Genomic DNA, 17,608 nt, shown 5'->3' on the forward strand with positions numbered 1-17,608 from the left:
GTGACTACACTTGTAGCATTCAACCTTAGGCCTTTAAACTTCTCATCATTGTTCTTTGTTTCCTTACAGAAGGTATATTCAGTAGCTAACACCTGCCTGACTCTGCCCCTCTCTTGCTGCAGGCAATTTCCTTCCACTCTCTGTGGTCACTTTCTTCATCTGAAAATAGAGGATAATAGTCTTGCCTCGCTTCCCAGGGTTATTGTGCAACTGGATGAATTAAGACATGTGAAGGCAGGTGGCTCACACACAGTCTCTGGTAATGGCCTGTGGCAATGACCTCAGCCTCCTGGTGGTGATCTGGGAGACCGCCAGGCCTGCAGACACACGGACTGCTCTGCACCCCCCTCCCCCCCCCGCATAGGTTATGGGACATCCACACCACAGACGGAGCTTGTGGCAGGTGCAATGCAGTGACGCTCTGCCCTGGAGAGGCTTCCCATGCAGTGAGGAGGAGAGATGTGTCATTGTAAGGCCATCCACCTGGCCTGTTACGAGGCTTGAACATGTGTTAGGGGGCTGCCCATCAACCAGGAAGAGGCCGACCAGGTGTCATCATTATTTTTTTAAATCCTCACCGGCGCATATATTTTTTATTTTTTTAGAGAGAGGGAGGGAGAGAGAGAAACATTGATGTGGGAGAGAAACATTGATTGGTTGCCTCCCATATGTGCCCTGACCGGGGATCAAACCTGCAACCTTTTTGGTGTACAGGACAATGCTCCAACCAAATGAGTCACACTGGCCAGGGCAGGTGTCATTTTTTTTAATGGTTCTGATGAGGAAGCTGGCAGAATGTTCAGGGACAGTGGCAAAGCGGGGAGTAAATTCCACGGTTTTTCCTCCTCGGACTGATGGGCATTTCAGTTACGTGGCCATGTGGGTTGGAGTAAGGAGCCACTAGGAACAGGAGCCACGTGCACATTACCCTCCACCCTGACCTTGCAGACTGCGCAGAAGTCACCCTGCAGGGCTCACTCTTACTTCATTCCTGACCAGTGCATGTAAAATAACCCCTGAGCCACAGACCCACACAAGCAGCCCTCTCCAGCCCTCACCTTGCTTTCTCGGCACAGCACTCACCACTTGCAATATGTGACGTGTGTGTCTACGTGAGCATATATGTACTTGGATTTATGGACTCTGTGCCCTCCTCGCCCAGCTCCCAGGAAAGGCCAGTGGGGCAGAGAGTACGGTTTGGCTCAGAGCTGAACTTCCAGCAACCAGCACAAATAAATATTTGCCGAAGGAAATAATGAAATCTCTCCTCCCACTTACATTGCTGCCCTTCAGGTTCTAATTTCGAGTTACAAGTGGACTGCAAATTACCATATCTATTGAGCCCTGATGCCAATTAAAAAATCATTAGCCCCACCTAACATCAACTTGGCCTGATTTTAATCTGCTATCTGAACCTGTTATAGGCCCCAAGTGAAAATAAATGTAGAATCCTTCAAGATTTGAGACCTAATGTATTTCCCAGTCTTTCCTTTTTCCCCCGAAGCTGTATTACATGCTAAGCAGTGGTAGTAAGGGCTCCTGGCACTTGTCCCTTGTCCCCTTTACTGATAATCACACAAATGTTCTTGCCTAGGCCAATCAGTACTGCCTTTCGACTTCAGAATGCCTCCCTCCAGCTCAGAAGAAGCAGGTAGAAAAAAAAAAAAAAGGCCCTGTGAGGTTCTACAGGAGTAAATTTTATTTTATTTTTTAAAAATACGTTTTTATTGATTTCAGAGAGAGAAAAGGAGAGGGAGAGATAGAAACATGGATCGGCTGCCTCTTGCACCCCCCTTTTGAGGACTGAGCCCCCAACTCGTGCATGTGCCCTAACGGGGAATCAAACCAGCGACCTCTAGGTCCATGGGACTATGCTCAACGAACTGAGCTATACCGGCTGGGCTATAGGAGAAAATTTAAATTTAAATTTAAATGTTGTGAACTCACCAAACAGCCAGCTGACTGGACTCAGCTGCAGGGGAAGAAAAAAAAGGAGGGATGGGAGGCTGTGGAGACAAAAGTAATTGCTTTGCTGTTTGTTTGTTTTTTCTGAAACAGCTCTCAACAGATTCCATCTTGAGAGCGATGCAGGCACTGATGTGTGTCTGGACTGCACAGGTTCCCGAGGTCGGGCTCATTTCCCAGTGAGTCAGGCTGGCAGGAGGCCAAAGCTCACATCTAGAGCCCTTGCTTTTGCTTTCTGCTTGACTGAGGCTTTGCCCCGTCACAGAAAATTATCTCCATAATTTAGAGCTGAATCACTCCTCCTGCAGCCCATTATTGCAGTCGAAAGTCGATTTTCCCAAAAGGAACCCTTGACACCACACATTTTTATTGTGAAATGTGTCATATAGAAAGGAGTATAAAATGTCTGTGTGTAGTTTAAGGAATCATAATAGAAACAGAATAAGGGAGGGGGGAGTAGGAGGTATTGGTCAAAGGTACAAAGCCTGTCGATACCAATGCCGTGTTGTATATAGCTGACCCTTAAACAATGAGCGGGCTAGGGGCACCGACTCCCTGCACAGCTGAAAATCCACATAGAACTTTAAAAAAAAAAAAGTTTATTGATTTTTAGAGAGAGAGGAAGGGAAAAGGAGAGAGAGAAACATCAATGTGAGAGCATAACACCAATCGGCTGCCTCCCACATGTTCCTTACTGGGGACTGAGCCCACGACCCGGGCATGTGCCCTTGACCTGGAATCAAACCAGCAACCTCATGGTGCATGGGACAATGCTCAGCCAACTGAGCCACACTGGCCGGGCCTTGCATTTCTTTTTAATTGTCTTACCTATGTGTGGGTCTCTAAAAAAAACACCATTGTTTCATTATGAAAAGCTGAGCAAGAGCAAACCTCCCTTTGCAGGGCAAGGGTGACACTGTCCCCATTGGATGCATGGTGCCCCAAGGCAGCCTGAGCAGGGTCTGGCTTCAGCTTCCCTTAGGGTTGACCAGGGCCCCTCTGAGGGCAGGTGGCAGGGCGCAGTGTGAACCAGGTGCCACTTGTCCAGCAGAAACGAGATCAGAGGGAGTGGGTTGCTCTGGCGTTTCTGCCTCCACACTCACCCTGGCTGCTGGAGGCTGGAAAAGCAGCTGTGTCTGAAGTGGAATCAGTGTTTCCAAGTGCTCTAGGAAGCAAAGTGTGGACTTCAGTGAACCAACAGAACCAGGCACACCTTGGACATTGTCTTCATGTTCAAAAGACTGTAGAACGGTCGGCTATAGGGTTATGTGACTATAACCCTTAACACGTCCGTTTTCTGAGTCACTGCTGTAGCCTGGACTGGTGGCCCTGTTGGGCTGGGGCAAAGCCATCCTCCCTCCTGTGCGGGACCCCTCTGTTCTGTGTGTTTCTTTTTCCTTGGTTTACACACTCCCTCACTTTGCTGGGATGTTCTGATCTGGACTCAGTAGAAATGATCAAAGTGGACAGAGTCTCAGAAAACAGGGAGGGCCAAGAATGGAGCCTGGCACTTAGGTTTGCCCTGACACATGCTTGGAAGGTCATCAGGAAGAAGTGAACAGAAAACCCGAGGCCCTGGGCGCAGGTGCAGATGCTGGGGGTGAGGGTGGGGGTGGGGGTCTAACGCTGGTGCAACCAGAATTTTAAGGCCTGGAACCTGGACATCAAGCCTGGGCAGGGGGGGCTCCCATCACGGCAGCATTTTAGCCTCACAGGACACTGCAAGTTGTTTCTGGGTGCTGAGGAGGCTGGGGATGCAGGAGGCAGCGAGTCCTCATGGCTGGCAGTTCTCTCCCTCTCCAGGGGCTGACCAGACATGCCTCTGTTTCTCCCAACTTCAAAGTTTACTGATTGGCTGCTGTGTAGGTTTCTGATACTAGTTGGTTGAGTTCAAGGAAAAGAAACATATACACTACCTAACAAAGATGGTTATTACTACAAGTCACATGTAATGCAGGCAGAACAGTTTAGTAGTTCCCCAGGAGACGTGACACAGAAGTCCACTTCCTGCCAAAGAAGCCAGGAGGATGTGAAAAATGACAAACGCTTTAGTGTGAACAGCCTTGAGTTTGAATCCCCAGATGCCATTTAGCTGTGTGACCAAGGACAAGCTGCTTAACCTCTCTGAGCCTCAGTTTTCTCAAATATAAAATGAAGATACTATATGTCTAGCTGATATATTAGGAAGATCATGTTTATAAATCTACCTTCCTCTTCTTCCCCATCCCATGCCACCTGTGCCATGCAGGGTGTAAACTAAAGTGGGCACACTAAGTTCATTTTGTTTGCTTTAACCTTCACCCAAGGACATGCTTAGAGAAAGGAAGAGAGAAAGAGAGAGGGAGAGAGAGAGAGAAAGAGAGCGCGACACACATTGATGTGAGAGAGAAACATCCACCAGTTGCCTTCCGTATGCGCCTCTAAAGGGGATCGAACCTGAAACCTAGGTGTGTGCCCTGACCGGGAATCAAACCAGCAACCTTTTGGTGCACAGGATGACACTCAAGCAACTGAGCCACTCCAGCCGGGTAATAAGTTCATTTTTAATAAATGAATCTAAGATGGACTACAAACTATAATCCATTAAAGGATTAGAGATTCTGAACATTCCTTCCACATCCAAGTTCTTAGAGAGCTGAGAACAAAAAAGACAATTTTTAAAAAGCCCGCATGAAGTAGGTGCTCAGAAGTGTTTGCTGAATCAATTAGCTTTTGATCCCACTTTCAGAGAGGACTTTTTAATTAAATAAACAGATTTCCTTATATGTTACAAAGCAGCATTTCTAGAGCTCCCTGAACTAAGCTATTTCCCTCACTCAGTGGCTCAGCTTGTAAAGTTTTCAGTTATTGTGAAACTTGTCTATCTTTCCGCAATATTAATTTCAAGAAAGTCCAAGCCAGTGAAGCTAGCTGGGGTATGAAAAGAAGAACCCATTGTCCACTTACCAGGCTCACTCCTGGTCAGCCAGCGTAGGAGAGCAGGTTTTCCTGTCTGGTGCAAAAGGAGAAGGTAATTAGAATTTCAGTTGTAATAAATACATATAATCTCCCCTTTAAAGCTTTTGTTCTGGAGAATGCTCTTGTAGGCCAAGCTCTTAGGAAACAGTTTAATTTGGGCATAGCCAGGGAAAAGTATTGCTAAAGGGACTCCAGGAGTAACTGAATACCAGAGGACGCCCCACCTCCAAAGCTTTGCTGGTTTCTCTTTAGGGAGCTATGAAGTCCCAGTTTGGTAGGTACCTGGGGTGGAAACAACGTAAAGCCTCCATCAAATCCCCCAACGTTCAGTTCTTATGGGATACTGCAACAGCCTCTGGCTATCTGAACAGCTTAGCCCAAAAGATGGGTATCAGACCAAACCATGCCATTTATATCAACAATGTGAATGACAAAGTTAAGAAGGAATTGAAGCGATCCCTGCACGCCCTGTTTTCTCAGTTTGGCCTTGTGGTAGCTATTGTGGCTTTAAAAACCATGAAGATGAAGGGCAAGCCTTTGTTGTACTTAAAGAACTGGGGCCCTGGCCGGTTTGGACTGAAGGGTCGCGGGTGTGATTCCGGCCAAGGGCACATGCCTCAGTTGCAGGAGGCAACCAGTCAATGTCCCTCTCTCACATCAATATTTCTCTCTCTCCCCCTTCCACTCTCTTTGAAAAGCAATGGAAAAAATATCCATCCAGTACACAAAACCAGATTCTGATTTGATATCTAAAATGTGGGGCATCTTTGCTGAGAAAAAAGGCAAAACTGTGGGACAGTGATGACAGCAAAGAAGATGCCTGGCAAGGGAGCACCATTCAGCTAACACTCGAGGAACTGCAACACCAGATCCTCAGGGCCCTGATTACCCTCCAAACTCTATTTTATTCCTTAATAATTTACCAGGAGAAACTAATGAGATGATGTTATCCATGCTGCTTAATCAGTTCCCTGGTTTCAAGGAAATACGCTTGGTAGCCGGGAGGCATGATATTGCAGTTGTTGAATTTGAAGGCGATGGACAGCCTGGAGCTTCCAGGGAAGCTTTACGAGGACTTAAGGTCCCACTGCCCTGTGCCATGATCACCTATGCCAAGAAATAACATTTGGGATAGTTCTTTAAAGGACTTAGTGTTACTTATAGTGTTTGTTTTGATAACATTTGATCAGGCCATTTTAATAGTTGGGGGTAGGGAGAAGTGAAAGTGAAATTTTTGTGTAGGTTTTTAAAAAGTATCATCTTTCTTTAGCCTCAGTGAACTATGAAATGTGAAGGCCTTAATTTTGTACAATAAACTTTTTTTTTTAACATTGATGTGAGAAACATACCCTCCTGCATGTCCCCTACTGGGGCATCAAACCTGCAACCCAGGCATGTGTCCTGAGTGGCAATCAAACCAGCAACCTTTTGATGTATGATACGATGCTCAACCGAGCCACATCGGCCACGGTGACAATAAACTTTCATTAAAAATAAAATCTCCCCAATGCTAATTGTGCTTCGTGCCATTAGGCGATTCAATTGTGTTATTAAAAAGTTGTTTTGTTCTTATGTGTCAAGTGCTATAGATGTCAAAATGAGTAGGGACTCCCATCATGGAGAAGCTCAATCTGGTACATAAATAGAGCTGATCTAACGTAAGAGCCACAGTCCAGGACAGCACAACAGGCAGAGGGAGGGACAGGGAAACTTCTCAGGAAGTGGCATTTCAAGCCAGGAAATGGGCTCTGTGTTTGGTGGTAGGCAGGATGCATTCTGGGTAGTGGGGACATTGTGAGTAAAGGCTGAGAGAACATGGGGCTTCATGGGAATGGCAATAAACCCACTTGGGGGAAAGGCAGTGGGACAGGTGCTAAGGAGGGTTGATATCAGATCGCAAAAGTCCACGTGTAGTTAGGCTGAGTTTAGGCCGTTAAGCTGAGTAAAGGCAGCCCTGCTTGTGTGTGTGAGATGGGAACAGGAGATGAGCTAGGAGGCCAAGTACATGTTAGGAAAGGTGGTGACGGCCCGAACTAGGTCAGTGTCTGTTGGAACAATAGAAGGGACAGATGTCAGACACATTTCTAAATAGTAAATGACTGGTTACCAGCAGAACTGATGATGATTCTTGAGTTGTAGCTTGGGCGATGAGTTCTGTGGGAGGAAGTGCGGGTGTTACCAAAGAGGAGGGATGGAAGCTGATGAATTTGGGTCTTTCCAGCTTAAGACTTACTGTGCTCTTGAAAGATGGAATGTCCTTGGCTGTAAGACAACGTGGACTTTTCACCGCCACACCTAAGAAAAAGTTCTTTGGAACAAATGTTGCTGTCTCCCTCCTCTTCTCAGGGGTGAGCACTACCTGCCAGTGTGGCTGGACTGCCCCATCCACATGCTAAGGAAACACACAGACGGTTTTAATTCTCTCTTCAGTCGTGATCATCTATCTCTTGGACACAGCCCAGATATGCTTTTTCTTTCGGTGCTGCCTCCTCTGTGGCCCTGTGCACCCTTCTCTCCATTGGGCCTTGTCATACTCTGTTTAGATGTTTGTATCCTTCTGTGAACTCCCTGAAAAAAAGGACTGTCTTATTTACCTGATTTGCTTTTATGTAGTAATGCTTTCCCCATTTTATCAATGACATTCTTAAAAGTAGCATAACTGGGGGTGGTGAACACACCATACAGTATACAGATGTGTTGTAGAATTGTCTACCTGAAACCTGTAGAATTTTGTTAACCAGTATCACCCCAATAAATTCAATAAAAGGGAAAAAAATTTAATATGAAAAAAAAAGCGTAACAATTTTTGTAGAGTGAGGTGGAGCAGAAATCTGGGAAGAAAAAAACCTAGATAACCAAACCCACCTATCCAGCCTCGGAATATACCATGAGCAACACCATGAGTGGGGAATGAGATTAGACACGACACGAATTAAACCCTTCAGGAAGCATCAGCAGGTGGTTCATCAAAGGCACCCAGAGGCCACTGTGAAGGAGCTCCCAAACCAGGGGCAAATTTGAACACCATGTAATGATTGTAATGGGTAACAACACACTGAAAACATGGTAATACTTGAGTTTGATGAGAAATAGACTATTTATATAGTTTCCAATACTTCCTTAAGGAAAAAAGTAATCTTATAGTGCAAGAAGCTTGGCAGAACCACCTTAATCAGGTGGTCAAAGTGGACAACCTCAGGAATGGGGCAACTCGAGATAACGTGCCTCTTGACAGGATGCAATGAGGACTCAGCATCACTTCATGAAATTCCTCCCAAAAGTGCATAAAGTCTCATCAGAGGAAACCTCAGAGGAATCCACATTGAGGGCCCTCTACAAAGAAGCTGCCTGCATCCTTCAGAAGTAGCCAAAGTCAAGACAGAGGAGCTGTTCCAGACTTTAAGGAAACTAAAGAGAAACAGCAACTGATAACAACAGCTAATTCTACACCGGACCCTCTGATTATGAAGGACATTATTGGGACCACTGGAGAAATGGAATGGGGCCTGCGGATGAGATGGCAGCATTGGTCACTGCCGATTCCCTGACTCTGATGGTGGGTCACGCAGGGGAATATCTTGGTGCGTAGGAAATATACATGGAAAGTTCTTTTTACTGTAATTGCAACTTTTCCATAGTGCAGTTGAGATTGTTTCAAAATAAAAATTTTATTTTAAAAAAGCATCAGTTATTTTATTTTGGCAGTTCAATTTTTTTTTTTTTTCTCTTAGAGGCGGTAGGCTGTTTCCATGCAAGGTTGACCAGATGGGAAGAAATCTTCAACTCCGACTTGGCCTCGTTAATTTGAGAATAAAACGCTTACATGAGACCAAATCTGCCAAGCTGAAAGTGCCGGCTCGGAGCAGGTGGGCTTCCCTGCCAGGCTGACGCATTGGACTCCTCCATGGCCCGCTGCTGGGAAATCACTGGCCAAGGGACTGCCTCAGAGCTTCATACATCACTTGATCCTGAGAAGAGACAAGAAGATAGAATATATGGAAAATATGGAGAGATAGATAGTTTAAAAACATGTGCAGAAATTGCAAGCAATAATATGTTCTTCCATATATACAATGTTTTTGACTTTTAAAAAGTTTACTACCGCCTGGCCAGGTGTGGCTCAGTGGTTGAGCATCGACCTATGATCCAGGTGATCGAGGTTCGATTCCAGGTCAGGGCACATGCCCAGGTTGTGGGATTGAGCCTCAGTTGCAGGCATGCAGGAGGCAGCCGATCAATGACTCCCATTGATGTTTCTATCTCTCTCTTTTTCCCTTCCTCTCTATGAAATCAATAAAGATATATTTAAAAAAAAAAAAAAGTTTACCACCATTAAATTTGGTAATCCTGAGACAAATAAAGGCAGAACAGATTTATTTCTAAGAAATCAGAACACTGAAGCACAGAAAAGAGGTAAACACTCCATTTAAGAATGAAAACCATTTCCTAGACTGCACTTAAGGTTGGCACCTCTGGTTTGGAAGATAATTTTAAAAAATAAACTACATATTTATTTCAGTGATTTTTCAAGTACCTCTCAAACGGTTTCAAAGGTGAACATAAAATATAACCTCCTACTCACTATGGACATTTCCAGAAGTTAAATGCTTAAGGTTTAAAGATGTTTGACTACCAAAGATGGTAAAAGGATACACCAGAATCAAGCAGCATCGCTAAGACTACATGCAGCCTTCTGAGGGGTGTCTGGAATCATAGGGTCAGACAGGCTTTTAACAGAATCCACTGCACTGTCTTTGTCCTGCAGCCAATACCTTCTCATAAGCAAAAGCTACTTGCAAACCATTATGTCACATCGATGGACCTGAGTGCCCAGATTAGTAGGTATCTATGTGCATCTGTGGTAGCGCTTACCTACCATACAACTCTTAATTGCTCATAAAGATTAGGAACCATGTTTTCTGTGATTTTATATCTTGTGAATCTGGCACAGTGTCTGGCGTATTTACAGTAGGTACATGGTAAATGTTTATGGATAGATGGAAGAATGGGATCTTAGGCAACCCGTTAATACTTCGGGTAGAGGGAGGTTTTTCTCTCATACATGTCAACATGACAGAAATAATCATGCAAATGGATGAACCATGTAACCCTGGGTGTGAAGAAGAGAATCACAGTGCTCTGGCTGGTGGGTGTGAAAAACACTAAATCAACAAGTTAACAAAACAGGAGTTTCTATGGTGTGGTGTTTACAGGGGATAGAAAAAAACTGTAGTTTATGTTTGAGTGAGGTTGGCTTCCTGACAGTGGAACAATGCCATGTAGGCGGAGTAAAAAGACTATAATTTGAGATAATAAATACGTGGGGAAATAATCTCAAGCTTTCAGCATTTATTAATAGTTAACCTAGCCTCAGGTCACTGGTGAGCAGTTAGTCCTGGAAAAACCAAACCAGCAGAATAAGTTATGCTCTGCTGGTCTGTGCAGTGACACATTCTGGACGAGAGGATTCCGCCTTGCTGAGCACAGCTGAAGTGGATGGCACATCTGAAATGAACATTCTGAATTCTAAAAAGCAACTGGCAAAAAAGAGCCCATCTTATTTGCTGGGCTAGCTATCATAACAAATTGCCAGCCTATTAAATCTCCTTTGGACCACAATAGGACATAGCCTCTCACTAGAAAATAGGATAGGAACTACCAGGTTGGTACCGCCAGAGTGGGAGTAGATGAGGGACACACGCAGAGACTCAGCAAAAATGTTGCTCACTGTCCTCACTTCTCACCCTCAACTAGTTATGGAGGAATAACTGGGTCAGGTGACCAATGTCCGCATTTGGACTCTAAACTAGACCCTACTGTTACATCAACCAATTGCTGGACACCAAATCCACCTTACATGCTATTACTATCCAACCCCAAATTCAGCATCATGTGGCACCCGGGAAACAGCTGCTCCAAGGAAAGAGAGGTACCAGCTAGATTCGCCTGGCTGAGAACAGGCCTCACATTTCAGAGCTAGAGACTAGCTCTGCAGACTCTGGGACAGAACTCACACACCTTTCTTCTTTTTTTTCCCGTTAGACATCTCCCGATCATCTATTTAATGTTAACTCACTTCAGAGGAATCGCTATTTCTCTAAGTATGTCTGAGAGGCTAGATAGCCACACGGAAAAAAGTAATCATGACTTCTACCTCACATCAAACTCAATAATTAATTTGAGATGAATTACAGACCTTTACATAAAAAAATAGAAGTATAAAACGTGTAGAAAAAAACAAAGGAGGCCATTTTTGCCAACATGGGATAGTCAGGATTTCTTATAACAGAAACACACAAACTATAAAGGGAAAATGATAAGCTGGACTTCATCTGAATTTAAATTTCTGTTCTTCAAAAGATGCCTTTAGAAAACAAAAGGTAAACAGCAGACAGGGAGCAGAAGCCCTCCACCTGTGCACGCGATAAACGACCTCAATCCAGGATAAACTGAGAACCTGCATGACCTAATGAAAAAGTAATTCAATTTTTTAAGAGCAAAAGGTAAGGACATGAAATAACATGCCCAGATGACCAACAAACATGACAATGTGCTCAGTGTTTTAGCCATTAGGAAACGCCCATTCAACCCACAATGGGGTGTCACTTCACACCCAGGAGAATGGCTAAAAATGAAAAGATGAAACAATACGCAAGTGCTGGTGAGACAGTGGAGCAAACAGGAGCTCTCCTAAAGCGCAGAATGACACAGCTACTTAGGAAAAAAGGTTGGCAGTTTCCTTCAGAGTTAAACATACACTTACCATAATACCCAGCAACTCCTCCCCGGGTTACTCAAGAAATAAACACAACACACACACACTCTCAGGACACCTTTCTTCATTAAAACAACTAGAAACAACTCAGATGTCCATCAGCACGTGAGAGGATAAGCACACTGTGGTAGGTGCATGTAATAGAAAACTACTCAGCAAGGGAAAGAACCAACCAACTGAAAAACACAACATCGGGCATGAATCTCAGAAACACTGCAGTAGCGAAGGCAGCCAGATAGAAATGAGCGTATCTGTGCAATTCCATTTGTACAAAGTTCTGAAACAGGCAGTGAAGGTGAGGACAGAAGTCAGCTCCATGGCCAGCCGCAGGGACGCTTGGGAAGGACTGACGACCACAAAGGCACACGGACTTTCGGAAGTGATGATCATGCTCCCTCTATATTGACTGCGGTGCTGGTTACATTTGTTAAAATGTACGGAACTGTACTTGTGCAAATTAAATTTCAATTAAAAATACTGTTAGAGGATGAGAGTGGCAAATGTGAAGCTATGCCACTATGCCCTCACTCTTGAAAAGCCACAAAACTCAGGCTGGAAGAAAGTTTCAAATTAAAAAAATTTTTAATGACTAAATTTTTGAGAGTACACTTACAGAACTAGTTTCCTGTTGATCAAAATGAAAAGTGCCGGTAATATTAACTGTCAAACTATGTATGATTTGATTAATAAGACTGTTTTATTCAAAGATGTCCAGTGAAATAAAAACAATATACAATATAAAAACAGGCAGTGAGGGTGAGAACAGAAGTCAGCTCTGTGGCCAGCCGCAGGAGCTGATATACAAAAATGCCTACGAGGCCAAGGCCGACTACTGTTTCTCCAAATAGGGTGACAGACTCAGCAGACTCTCACTTCCCTGTAGCTGAAGAAGTAGTAACTCATGGGCCTAAAGTTACCACCACCAGCCCAAACTCCTTAACTGGTTCTTTTAGTTAAAAGATGGTCAACTAACTTAGAGCTTTAGACCAAGACTGGAGGCACTGAAACAGCAATCCATTTCATATAACTGTCTGGACTTTGACTTGGAGTTTTCTTTTTAATTTTTATTTATTGATTTTTTGAGAGGGAGGGGAGAGGGGGGGAGAAAGAGAGAGAGAGAGAGAGAAACATTAATTTGTTGTTCCACTTATTTATTCACTCATTGGTTGATTCTTGTATGTGCCCTGACCAGAGATTGAACCTGCAACCTTGGCCTATTGGGACAATGCTCTAACCAAGCCACCCAGCCAGGGCTGAATTAGTTTTTCCATCAATAATCACAATGAGAAACACAGCAATCCATTTCATGTAACAGTTTGGACTTTGACTTACCGTTTTCAATCAATAATCATAATGAGAAATACTGAGCCTGGGTAATAAAGGGCTAACAATTTAAAGGAAGTTGTAGTAGAGTCCATGAACATGTTCTCATGGCTAAGGCATATTACAGTTCTAGAAGACCAGAAACAAAAGATATCCAAGTGAACAAAACTTATCACAACAGTATCCAACCCAGGCATTTCTCAGGGCTGGGTATTTTCCTGCCAATTCTCTTTTTAAGTGTCAGGCTACCGGACTTCACTGAATAGCAACAGTTTTAATTTACTACAAACAACGCCTCAACAAAGAAACAACATGTAAAAACTGGCATTTTATGCAAGAAAAAGTAAAAATGATTTTTTAAACCTTTTTCTGACCTTATGGTGAAGATATTTTTACTTTCCTGAAACTTATGGGTAAGTCCCTAGTGCTTAGTTTGAATAGTCTAGGTCCAAGAAGATAAGAAGCTATTTATTAAAAAGGGTGCAGTAAGTCAAATACTTGAATGAGACTGATTAAGAATCCTGAGATTGAGGAAACAAACACAAGAGGTCATTCATTGTCTGTGCTTCAGTCTCTAAGAAATACCCAAAATTAAATCTCAAGACTACTCCCACAAAGGCAATCGTTGTGCTTGTTTTCATGAGTTCGAATCTATTGGTCTACATTCTAGCCTCTTTCCTCTACACATTTAGAAGTTTCTTACCTTTTTTGATATAGATGATTTTACTTTCTTGAAAGCTTCTTCAAAGTGCTTCTGACTGATCCTGAGTTCACCTGCGGAGCAAATGCACAAACATATACATCTGGGTAAAGTATGCTAGTCGTGATTTATAACATAACTTCTAACTCTTGTGATTTATAATTTATAACTTGAGAGACTTCTAAGCATTAAAGGAGAACTTGCCTAAACCTAAGCATTTGTCTAACACGTTTGTTAGAGGGCACCAAGTAACTTTGCTATCATAACTGTCAGCCATAGAGGTTACATAATATTCTGAAAGGTCTCTAAAGCTCTCATCAGAAAATACCAGTATTAATATCACAAATAAGAGGTTCTAGAAAATGATCACATTTCAGGTGAACAGTGGTTTTAGGTGTCTAGAGTGGTAATTGATTAGAACTGAGGGACTCTAAAGAGCATTGTACCTTTTTCGTTTCCACTTTTCTGTCTTGCCATTTCCTGTCTCAGGGCACAGAGAGAAGCTTCCCGCACCAAAGCAGAGAGATCTGCGCCCCTGTAATAAAAGAAGCATTCTTATTTATTTATTTTTAGATACTATTTAGACTAGAAAGAAGCCTGAGAGCAATTTTATTTTAAGTCGCACATTAAAGTCAGAAAAGAAACTGCCCAATAAAGGTGGGATAAACTAATTATAGTCTGTAGGAAAGAGCTTTTAGCTTTCATTAAAATACTTCTAACTGCCCGGCTGGGCGTGGTTCAGCGGTTGAGCATCGACCTAGGATCCAGAAGATTGGGGTTCAATTCCCGGTCAGGGCACATGCCCAGGTTGCGGGCTGGGCAGCCGATCAATGACTCTCTCATCATTGATGTTTCTATCTCTCTCTCCCCCCCTACCTTTCCTCTCTCTGAAATCAATAAAGATATGTTTAAAAAGAAAAAAAAAAAAGCAACAAAACCACTGTTTAAAAAAATAAAATATTTCTAACTTTCAGAAGAAAGGCAATCATGTAGGAAACCATGCAAGAATCATAAATAGTCCCATGATAATAGCTCTAGATACCCATGTTAATATAAAAAGTTTAGATCATCAGTAGAAAGAAACTGACACATTTACTGTGAACTTTTGTCCCTGCGGCCTGTGCTGAAGTGCTGGCCCATTCCTTGATTACCTAATGTCCAAAACAAGCCTAGATAAGACGCCATTTATGGCTCCACATTCAACAGGGAAAAATACAAAGGCTCGGAAGCCTTTGATGCACTTGATTCAAGCTCAAGCTAAGTAGACACATCGTAAGTCACTTAAAATATGACAAGAACTAACAAGCCTTCATTTAATTATTCCTTATAATAATATGCTGAGTCTGCATGATTTTTGAGTTCATTGGAAGACAATGGTGCTGACTGGTGTTTCACAACATTACATCTTGACCAATTCTTGGTGATTCTTTGAGAAAGAGTTTGAATTTGGGACAACAACCTTATTTCCAGACATTAACCTAATTTAATATACAATGTTGATGATCCACATAATATACACAATTAAAGACCCACAGAGTTTAAATTATTAACTGAATCCAATGTTTCTGTTGTAAAGCGTTAGGGTTGTAACATTATCTAATAATTACACACACGCTGGGCTAGTCATTCCTTTCCTTAATGTTAAATCCAACACTGGTCCTGAGACATCACTTACAGGTAGCTGAAGGCTGTAGTATTATAGTGTCTCTCAAACTGTGCAGTTCTAACATGGTTTGGCATTAAAACACAAAATGTACGCCATTCAACCTGAATTCTAACACCCTATGTGATGTAATCCAAAAGATTTGGCCCACGGTGAATTCTGCCATCAAAGCTGCCTCCATTACTCAGAGAAAATCTTTTCTGCAAGCTATAAACTACTCACTTAAGTCTCTTTTTTTCCGTAGTGGTAAGTTCACTTAATTACAGACTGGTACAGATTTGATTCCCAACTAGGGAAGAGGTCCACTCTCCTTAAAGGGAAGGAGGATATTTGCCCGTCACCACCACTGCCGACTTCCCCTTCACTGAGACAATCCCTGCTTTCTTAAATGAGCCAAGGTTATTGACCAGAGCGGCATCTCTCTCATGTGAGTAGGAACAAATATTGACACTCAGAGCCCTAAAGGTCCATATATTAAAAAACTGGAGATAAAACTTTGTCTCTGACCACACTCCCTAAAAATAATCAGCATGGTTTCAAGTGAAGTCATATTGATACAAGGTGGTTATGTGAAATTCTTCAACAGGGACTGGAAATAACTGAGTGCCTATGCTATCACCAGTGGGATGTGTTCCTTGGATATAAATTTACATTGCTGAATAACAGACTTCTGAAGACCTCAAAGACAAAAACCCCCTTTCTCGACTCAGCTTGGGAAAGCCCATTATTAGGCCTTGCCCTACAAGGAATATCAGGAACCCCAAGTACACTGTGGACAATCAACAGAGCTTTTCAAATAAGCCAGAGGAGATGTCTTCCTGTTAAACTTGTTTCATTTTTTCCTGTGTACTAAAACTGGGAAAGTTAACAAATTTCCTTGAAAACATATGAAAAAAACAACAAAAACTACATGGCACCAGGAACATGAGCGCTGAAGGCAGAAATGTTTGACTTCCTGCCTTTACTATAGGATGTGTGGATGTTCATGCATGGATGTGCTGTGAAATAAATTCTGAGTCTTAGAAAATGAGCACTTGTGGATTATGTTCTTTCAAATGCTGAAGCACCTGAATAATCTGGCAACTGGTCACCAGTATTCTGGAAGGACAGGACAGTTTGTGATGGGCAGCAGTGGTGGTCAGGGTAGCTGAGTAACAAGAGCCAACATATGGAGGGGGCCCCACTTTAGGAATTCCTCAGAGTCTCACAGGGGGAGCTGCTCCTCTAAGGAAAGAGGAGAAGAGGCCCAGATCCCATGCTCAGTGCTCCATAGGATACCTGATCTAATCCTCCAACAACATTCTCCCTCATGTGACACTCGAGGAAACTGAGCCTCAGAGAATTAACCAACATGACACTGAGATCCTTACGAATAGCAATCACAGCGATGGTCACCAGCAATGGCTTCCAGATGCACATCTGCGTCCATTGGGGGTTTGGTGCCATTCTAAATCAGAGAGAAGAAACTATTTTTCATTGAGGGTTTAAAGACTGATACTTTTCCACATAACAGGTTCTTAATAAACAGTACTGGATACTTGACTAAATGAATATAACTGACTCGCAGGGCAGTGTTATAAGATTTTTACTAATTTCAATTTTGAGAAATGAGGTTAAGAAGCAGGCTCTAAACCTGGGCAAGCTAAAGGCAATTTGCGCTTATGATGTTAGAAGAATTTGTCTGCAGTTGTAACAAAAACCAACCACCACCCAAAAAAAAATCTTCCCAAAGGTGAGAAATATTTAAAGTTGCAGAAACGAAGGTGATTAGGCATCCTGAATTACTACTTGTCTGTATTTAAAATAAGGGAAATGGACACAAAAATATACCATTTCCTTTACTCACTTTTGTGATAGTTTTTAAGATGGCGAGACGATCTGCTGGGGGTGGCAAACCCACAAAGAGGGTTTTATCCAGTCGGCCTGGGCGCAGGATCGCAGGGTCAATGATATCTAGACAGGAAGGGAGAAAAGTGTCTTAAATAAAACAGGATCTAGAAGAGACACATGCAAGGGATGGATGCTCTAGGAAGTGAGAGAGGCTGGCTCAAACCCAACATCTCCATGTGAGATCCTGATCTTTTCCCATCTCCTCCCAAACAGGGCCCTACCACTGTCTTTCCCATCTTGATTAATGCCAACTCTTTCTTCCAGTTTTTCAGGTCCAACACCCGCAGTCAAGCTTGATTCTACTCTCCCACATCCACATCCAATACATCAGCAA

The 17,608-nt window shown here is 43.0% G+C and overlaps 1 protein-coding gene across 5 annotated transcripts in view; it reads right to left on the bottom strand.

The window, feature by feature from the left end:
• Nucleotides 1-8,519: 8,519 nt before the first annotated feature.
• Nucleotides 8,520-17,608, bottom strand: part of NVL (nuclear VCP like) — a 43,544-nt gene continuing 34,455 nt past the window's right edge. For 4 of the 5 annotated variants that reach the window (XM_081123939.1, XM_081123938.1, XM_081123937.1 and 1 more), the window contains 5 exons: nt 17,231-17,337; nt 16,755-16,831; nt 14,168-14,256; nt 13,725-13,795; nt 8,563-8,891 (listed from right to left, as the gene is read on the bottom strand). In XM_081123939.1, the coding sequence (XP_080980065.1) occupies nt 8,847-8,891; nt 13,725-13,795; nt 14,168-14,256; nt 16,755-16,831; nt 17,231-17,337 (389 nt within the window). In that variant the 3' untranslated portion in view covers nt 8,563-8,846. Of the gene's footprint in view, nt 8,892-13,724; nt 13,796-14,167; nt 14,257-16,754; nt 16,832-17,230; nt 17,338-17,608 lie in introns of all 5 variants that reach the window. The other variant, XM_081123936.1, reaches the window with a different exon arrangement.

The sequence above is a fragment of the Miniopterus schreibersii genome, assembly GCF_964146895.1.
Source record: "Miniopterus schreibersii genome assembly, chromosome: 21".
NCBI classification, from domain to species: Eukaryota; Metazoa; Chordata; class Mammalia; order Chiroptera; family Miniopteridae; genus Miniopterus; species Miniopterus schreibersii.